We start from the raw sequence: 9072 nt of genomic DNA, 5'->3' as shown, positions 1-9072 counted from the left end.
TTCAACACGTGCATTGAAACATAACTATAATTGTTATACATTGAATTTAAATATATAATAATTGTTATTTTTTCCTCTTATTAACGATGTTAAAATATATTATTGTATAAAAAATACTTAATTATATATTCACAATGTGCATTGAAAAATTCTTACAATATGTATAATGTATTGAATTCAAAATGTATTACAAGTATAATTTTCATTTATTTATTTTATTAATGATGTCCATATTGTTTTTTTTAAAAAAATGTTAAATCTTTAAAAGAGCTTAAAAGCATCTTGTACCTCTAAACAAACCTAAAGCCCATTTCTGGGTACCGGTTTAATTTAATACTAAAACGGAGAAATTCTGAGAAACATACAAAACGGAATGGTAAGAAGAAGAAGTTAATGAAGATTGATTAAGCTGTTTCTTGAGGAAAAGAAATGGAGGCAATTGCTGGGTTGGTAGCTGGATCTCACAAGCGCATTCGGCATGATTCTGATTGTGGGGTATGCTTCTTCAATTCCTCTTTTTAGTTTTCTCTTCTTAATTCGTTCCTTTAGATCTGATTGTTGATAATGTGATTCTGAGATTTCTCATCATGTTTTGACTGTTCCTTTAACTATTAGGGCTTGTAATTTGGTGGTTCAACTAGAGTGACTTTTTACACAGAGCCATCATATTTGGAAGTTTATTGATGTTACTTTTGTTTCCGATTTGATCCCTTTTTATGCTTCAATGTATTGCTTTTCATTTAGGATGTGAATTTTGATAAGGAAAAAATAAGCCTCGAGAAATCTGTAAGCGAAAAGACGATAGAGAAGAGACTGGCAGTATAATAGAAAAGAAATCTATCAACTCGCGGATAAAAATGTTGCTATGCAGTTTAATAAGCAAAAGCACATAGAAAAACTTTAGTTAAAATTTAGGAATCATCTCAGAAGATTTTCTCCTAAAAACTTGACAATAGCCCACTTTAAAACTACTTTATAGAGACTAGGACAAACTAAATGAATATACATTTCGTTTTCTAACGTATTCCCTTAAATTAAAAGCTTTCAAGCTTCAGTTTATCTTCAATTTCTTTACTTCTTCCATGGTGTTAAGTCCTAATGATCTTATCAGGCTTTGGAAAGAAAGTAACTAGAGAGGTTTTGTGAAAATATCCGCTAGTTGGTCTAGACTTCAGCAATATTTTAACTCTATTGTTCCTTCATTGTTGAGATCTTGTAGAAAATAATACCTTACATCAATAATCAATATGCTTGCTTCTTCCATGTAGCACAAGATTTTCGGGTAGCTTGACGGCAGAGCTGTTGTTGCTGAAAATTGTAGTTTCTCGTTTCTTGTTTGAATTGTAGTTCTTCAAGAGTTCTTCTCAGCCAATCAACTTGACAAGCACAAGTTTTAGCATCAACAAATTCTGCTTCAGTACTCGATAAAGTGACAATTTTTTGCTTCCTGGAAGACCACGAAACAACCCTGTGCCAAGCATAAAAACATAGCCTGGACTGCTCTTTCTGTCATCTTGATCTCCTGCATAATCACTATCAGCAAAACTTAACAAACCAAATTTCTCACCTTTCTTATATAACAAAGCAAAATCCTTAGTTCCTTGTAAGTAGTGAAGGATTCTCTTAGCAACTAGCAGGTGAATTTCTGTCGGGCTCTCCATATATTTGTTTATAAGACTTACAACATACATAATGTCAGGCCTTGTAGCAGTAAGATGCATCTGGCTACCTGCAGATGGCCTGTAGTATGTGTTGTATACCCTATCTCCTCTTACATCTTTGCTTAGCTTTAGGCCAAACTCAATTGGAGTATTGAAAAGATGCAATTCTTCATCTTGAATTGGTCTAAAGTTTTCCGCGCATATTTCTGTTGGGAAACAAATATCCCATCATCAAATTGCACTATTTTTAAACTAAGAAAATAATGCATCTTACCAAGATCAGATATTTCAAATTCAAATCATCATAGACCTCTTGAAATCAGAAAACATGAAACGATCATTTCTGGTAAATATATGATCATAAACATATAAACACACAATGAGTATTCTCCCAGATTATCCAATTTCAACAAAAAGAGAGTGCTCATATTGAATTTTGAGGAAACCAACTCTTAGAAAGTAAGCCACAATGCAACTATACCAAGCTCGCAGAGCTTGTTTTAGTCCATAAAGAACCCTTTTCAACTTGTATACCTTATGCTCATTTCCAATTTTAATTTAACCAAAAGGCTGTTCAATAAATATCTCTTCTTCCAAGTATCCATGCAGGAAAGCTGATCTGACATCCAATTGAAAGACAAGCCACTAATTTTGTGTCAGCACGACAATCACCCTTATAATCATATGAGTCATGCCTTGCAACTGGAGCAAAAACTTTAGTGTAGTCCACACCAATACTCCTGCTTGTATCCCTTGGCCACCAATCACGCCTTGTACTTGACAATTTCACCATTTTCTTTCAGTTTCGTCTTGTAGACCCACTTGACACCAATATTTTTGTGTCTATTTGGAAGATCTGACAACTCCCCAGTGCCATTTCTTTCAATAACATCAATTTCATCATCCATTATTTTTCTCCATTTCTCCTAACATTCTCAAAAGATGTAGGATCACTATCTACAAACAATGTAAAGTGAGAAACATCTTCGTTAACATCAATTCCTGTTACCTTATAATCCATCATCCATGTCGGCCTTCTGCAAGCACGACGATGTGACTTATCCACTGCATCAGTTTCTTCCAAAGTTGGTGGTAAGAGGATAACATTTGCTGGAGTAGAAATTTCATAAATTTAATGTATTGCAGCTACTTCTCTGCCTTGATTATCTACTAAGATTGGAGTAAGCTGCTTCATATTCCAATCCCAAATGCTCTCTTCATCAAAAAACAACACCTCTGCTTGTCTGTATATTCTTTGTTAATGGATTGAACATCTTGTACGCCTTGGATGCCTCACTACACCAACAAAAACACATCTCTCACCTCTATTGTCAAGATAATTTCTTTTTACTTTTGGAATATGTGCATAAGCATATGGACTCAAAATTTTCAAAGTGGTCTACTGCCGCTTTCCTTTCGTTCCAAGCTTCCTTAGATGTAGCATCTCGAAGAGCAAAACTTGGACTTCTATTCAAGACGTGAATGCTTCAATTCACTGTTTCCAACCAAAATTGCTTTGGAACTCTTCCTCGAGCCAACAAGCTAACAACTGTGTTGAGAATGGTTCTATTCTTCCTCTCTGCCACACCATTTAGTTGTGGTGTATATGCTGTTGTGAGCACTTTCCAAATGTCACGAGTCCCACAAAAATCATCAAATACCTCAGAGCAGTATCCCCCACCGTATCTGTGTGAAAGTTCATACTAGTTCTTCCTGTCTTATTCTCCTCATGAGCTTTGCAACTTTTTAAATATATTAGAAGTATCAGTCTTTTCCTGTAAAATATACACCCAAGTCTTCCTGGAATAATCGTTAATAAAGGTGAATGAAATATTTTTACCACCCTTAGAGATTAGATTTATTGTCCCTCAAATATCCGAGTGCACCAACCACAATACCTCCTTAGCTCTCCATGACTTACTATTAGGAAACTAAGAATGATATTGTTTGCCAACAACACATTCTTCACAAATTTAGGAGGGAACAACATTTTCAGGAAGCACCGTCTTCCGTTGAAGGATCTTCAAGCCACCAAAGTTCAAGTGACCACATCGAAAATAACCATGAAGGATTTTTCACTTTCCACCATAGAGCAGTTCTGAACATTTTAATAGCTATGACTCTTCTAGATGGATCATAAATTTCACATGTGTCATTCCTTAAGGTGATGAACTCTTTTTCTACCAGTTGATTGACACTCAATAAATTGCATTTCAAAAAGGAACTAGAACACATTCGATATGAGTCTTGCACTTGGCTCTAAAATGTATATCACCCTTTTCCATCACATTCACAATTGAGATTGCACTGGAACTAAGTGCCGACCGGAAGTTTTCATTTAAATCAGCAAAAGAAGATTTACTTTCAATCACGTGGTGGTTACTGTAGCCAGTATCCATGTACCAAATAACTTGCTCCTAAAGCTCGTTTTAGCGTGAACCACAATTGAATAGGTTTCTCCTTCTTTATTCTTAGCAAAATTTGACTTTTTTTTTCTTTTCTCATTAGGCAGACCTAGTATGACATTGAGTACGATAATGACCAAATTTTTGGCAAAGATAACATTTTAATTTTTACCTTTGATTTGTCAAAATCTCTCCCTCTGCCTTTGCTGTAGTCATCATTGGCTCTTAAATTCCTGATGCCATCTTTGCTGCACCTATCTATATTTCCTCGATCTCCTCTCCTTGTTCCTCTACCTCTACCCTTTCCTCTAGAATTGGAAGAAATAAAAGTAGAAGCCTTCAAGGCCTGCTTATGAAAAGTTGAATTGTTGCAGTCTTCTTCATTCAGCATTAAGGAGCTTTGCTTCTCGTCAAGTGATAACTCATCTATATCTTTTGACCCCTCAATGGAGCAAACAACATAATCATACTTCAGCGTCAAAGAGCACAATATCTTCTCCACAATTGTGAAATTTCATCTTCTCGCAGTGGAATCACATTTTGTTGTTGATCTCCATTATTCTAGTGTAATAACTCATTACAGGCTCTCCTTTATCTGCAAAGTCTCAAAATCGCTTCCAAGGCTTAAAGTTGTGCGCGCTTCACTTTGGCAGTGCCTTGATGTTTCTTTTTCATGGAGTCTTAGATATCTTTTGAAGTTCCTTTGCAAGTAATAGTTTCTAAGATAAGACGTTCAGCAGCCTGAAAATAGCCTGAAAAAACTAATATTTTGCCCTCAAATCTTTCAGCTTTCTTGCTTAGGACTATGCCTTTTGAGTATTTGTCAAAGTTTCGCCTTCTGTCGGAGCACCGATGTCGTCCTGGATAATTGGCCAATACTCCTTTGACCTTAATTTTTTCCCCATCAGTATACTCCAATGGTCATAGTGACCATTGAAACGTCCACTAGCTGCTTGATCTTTCCTTAAATGTTTGGCACAAGAATGACAATTAGAATTAAGTCTATATATTTGGTTTAAGGCCCCTTCATTTCACATTTTGAGCATTCATTTCCTTCTTGGATGAGCTGAGATACATTCTCTAGTAATATGGTGGCACATGTTGATTTTTCTGTTAGTAGTATGACAATTTGTTTTTGTCATTTTTAGGCAACAAGTTTCTTGTATCACAGACAATTGTTACATGCATAGACTGCTCGCTTTCTGCCTCAGTTGTTATTTTTTTAGTTGCTTCCTGTTTCTAGTTGTATGAAGAATGACTCTCAGAAAGGGCGTAAAATTAAAGGTATAGATCAGTTCTTGAATCTGTGGAGAAGTGGTTTCCATTAGTCTTCAGTTGGTTTGAAATACATGCCTTGCATGCAGATACTATAATTTTCATGAATAAATTAAAAATATCTGAACTTTCTACTCATTTTGTGTCATTATTCTCATATAAAGATTGTTGTGACTGCTTTCAATTAGCCAAAATTTGACCAAAAACGAGTTGAGTTGAGCCGAGCTAAAATATAGGGGGCTGAGCCCCAAGCCAGGTTGGTTCGTTGAGCAGGCAACTGATATGATACTTGACATTACTATGATACACATGCAAAGCAGGATATCTAATGTTTGTAGCTTTATCCTATAAATTTGTTTATATGTTGGTTATTAATGCGTTCCCACTTGTAATGATGTCCTTGACACTACAGATGGATTCTGAAGCTAATGAAATGCAACATAAACAAGAACGCTTGAGAACAAGATGGACGCCCTCCCTGGACAAGGTTTTTGCTGACCTTGTTGTTGAGCAGATTAAGCTGGGGAACCGGCCGAACAATGTCTTTGACAAGAAAACTTGGAATTATATACGTGATGAATTTAATAGACAGACAAATCTTCATTTCAATAACAACCAACTAAGAAAGCACCTTGATGTCTTGCGAACTCGTTATTACAACCTTAAATCTGCTTCTGATCAAAATGATGCTTTGGATGATTCTTGCTACATTGGTTTTGACCTATGGGAAGACATCGGGGTATTTCTCAGTCTCTTTCTATATATGCTTGTGTTTTCAATTCCCCCTCCCCCAATTTTCCTAACAGATTCATGGAAAACAGGCTCAGCCGAAGCCTGAATCGAGTAAAACCAAGGAGTGCCCTATCTATGAGCAGCTGTGCACAATATTTGCTGACTCGGGTGCTGATGGGAAGTATGCGCAATCAAGTCACTATGAAGGGCTGGACAAATCTGCTGGGATAGATATCTCATTTAAAGACAGTGGCAACTTGGCTCCTCCTTCATCAACTCCTTTAAACAGTACTGCTACTTTACCACAAACTACAACAAGGACTGTAGCTGGTAAGAAGAGAAAGTGTCCATCAGATATAGTTCCTGCTTCAGGCCAGAACTGCGGGGATAGAGAGATAATTGATGCTATGGTAGAAGCGATGGGGGATATGATTGCTGCTTCAAAGTTTCAGACAGTTGTAATGCCTCAAGTTGATGGTAGATTTACAATCCGTAAATGTATCAAAGCTTTGGATGAGATAGAAGGCATTCCAGAAAATCTTTACTATGCAGCTTTGGATTTATTCGACAATCCCAGTCTAAGGGAGATGTTCATTTGTCTCAACAACAGCAGCATGAAGCTGACATGGCTGCAGGGGAAATGTACTAATCTTTCTTCATTTATCTAGCCTTTCCCCCTGGTTTACAACATTAGTGGTAGTACCCATTTTATCTAGCGATTTTTTTTGGAAACTGTATGCATAAATTCCTATGGCCTGCTTGTAGTTAAAAGCATGGGACAGGTAAATAGAATATAGTTAAGGTAGAGCATGCATTTGGAGTTTTGGTAAGGCATTGGTGGTACTGGTCATGGAAACCAAAGCTTTACATGCTCATGGAGCCGCTAAGCAGGTTAGCGATTCTATTTTCTCTTGCAAAGAATGTTTTGGAAGAAAGACATTTTTACTTTGAATGATATGTTGGCAACTACACATTTCATTTCATTCATTACAAAGGCATATGTTTTAAATTTATGTCTTCTTCCAAATTCAAGCTTTATATGATTGCAGTAGTGTCCGTTATGGCACCGTTAGAAGTTTGTATTATGAATTGGTGCATAACAACTGTTACTCCAATTTGAATCAAACCCGTCTGATGTTGTCTCGTAACTTGAAGAGGCAGCTTCCCATATTGGAAACCATTTATCATGTCATCAATCAGTGAGGATTTTCTAGTCCATGTCATTTTGTTCCATCGCAAAACGGTCATTTTCATATTTTTTACATCCTTTACTGGCAAAACACATAGGGACTTCATCCATATACCACTTTATCTGTTCCTTCAAGGGAGTAGAAATATGGATCTTCCAAATCCTGTCCAAAGCTGAATGACATTTCTCTTGTCATTTGGTCTGGCGTACTGTATTCGGTAAAATTTGTCTGCCAATAACCTTTACCGAGGAAAAATTGTCATATAGAATGTCACGTAGGATGTGTATGTCTATATGTTTAATTTTATGCAAATTCAAATGTATAGTTGTGCACACCTAAAGTTGAAGGATATAAATGCAAAGTGGGGTCAAACTAAAGAACATATTAATATATTATGCAATTGCGTTACTACAAAAAACAACAACATTAGCAATATCAAAGAGTTGTAGATTGTTTGGTTGGGAAAAAGTTATCCTATGTTAATTATCCCGAGACTAGTTATCCTATCACTATGGTATAAACGATGTGATAAGTTATTCCAAACATAACAAGTAAACAAGATATCAAAATTTTATTCGATGATTATTCATCTTTATCACTCACACTCTCACATCAAACAAGCAGTATCCAAGTTCTCCTTGAATGATTTGAGAAAAGACACCTCAATTGACCCTCGTACTGTAATCTCATCCAGGAGGCCTATTCTCAACTAAATACCACCTTTTGGGGAACAAATCACACTTCCCACACGGAAACTCTCACTACCACAAATACCAAACTAATTCAATTGATATGGAACATAAACATACTACCATACAACCAAACCAAACTACAACTTCACTTTCAAATCAGCCCATATACAAATAATAATAGTAATAATAAAACACGTCCTGCAACACGTATTACTAAATCTTCAAGTACAATCTACCATGTCCTATAGAAATCTCAAAAAAGATAACATTATAACCCATTCCCAAATCAATGACAATGCACAAGTCTTATTACCACACTCCGCTAATCTTGATAAGCAATCAATCAAGCATGTCACAATTCAACCACCTCCACTACCACTTTCAACATCACAACTTCATCCAACGCCAAAACATGCACTTCTTCAACTCGAACAATACCCAACATCCTCATGACCATGGAGGGAATGGCAAACCCACCGCAAAACTTATACCTCTACCATATCTGATAGAGGAAAGGTTAACTGACAACATAATAAGTGTTGCATACTCAGATGGATAGAGTTATAGGGTGATGACTGATGAAGAATGTGGTATCATTTCCTGAGTTAGCTCTAACTATGATTATGGCTAGGTGGTGAGTGTTTTGGGTCGAGTAATGTGTCCGTTTCTTTAGCAAGACTGAAATTCGCAATCTTTGCCTCTACTTTACTACCTCAAAACTGGCCATGAAATGAAAACAAGCTGCCCAATCTGGAGATGATTAATATCATATAAAAAAATTCACCAATTACTGAACTCTTATGATATATGATCTTTCTTGTATAGTTTCACTTTGTGGATTTGAAAACTTCAACTAAACAGTCTTTTAGCATGACATTTGATGTAGATACATAAGTGAGCTTAACAATTGTTTGATAACCTTCCTGTTAATCTCTGATTATTTCAGTTTTGGTGCTAGCAAAGAACAATCCATGCGACATAGGGGTCCCATTATATATGATGCACTCCGGATGGGGAAACGATGATGGTATTTTACATGTTGAGTTGAATGATCTTGGCCAACCTATTCAGCTGCTCCCGATCGTCGATCATAGCTTCCAATATACAGTAAGAGAGT

The 9072-nt window shown here is 36.3% G+C and overlaps 1 protein-coding gene across 1 annotated transcript; it reads left to right on the top strand.

The window, feature by feature from the left end:
- The first annotated feature begins 284 nt into the window (after positions 1 to 284).
- LOC107026846 (L10-interacting MYB domain-containing protein-like) lies at positions 285 to 7086 on the top strand. Its single transcript, XM_015227938.2, has 3 exons — positions 285 to 495; positions 5754 to 6080; positions 6163 to 7086. The coding sequence occupies exons 1-3, from the start codon at positions 430 to 432 to the stop codon at positions 6739 to 6741; spliced, it is 972 nt and encodes a 323-aa protein (XP_015083424.1). The 5' UTR covers positions 285 to 429; the 3' UTR covers positions 6742 to 7086.
- Positions 7087 to 9072: the final 1986 nt, after the last annotated feature.

This window comes from Solanum pennellii, chromosome 8, assembly GCF_001406875.1.
Source record: "Solanum pennellii chromosome 8, SPENNV200".
Lineage (NCBI taxonomy): Eukaryota > Viridiplantae > Streptophyta > Magnoliopsida > Solanales > Solanaceae > Solanum > Solanum pennellii.
Note: the sequence above shows the minus strand (reverse complement) of the source record. Positions and strands in the feature narration are given on the sequence as shown.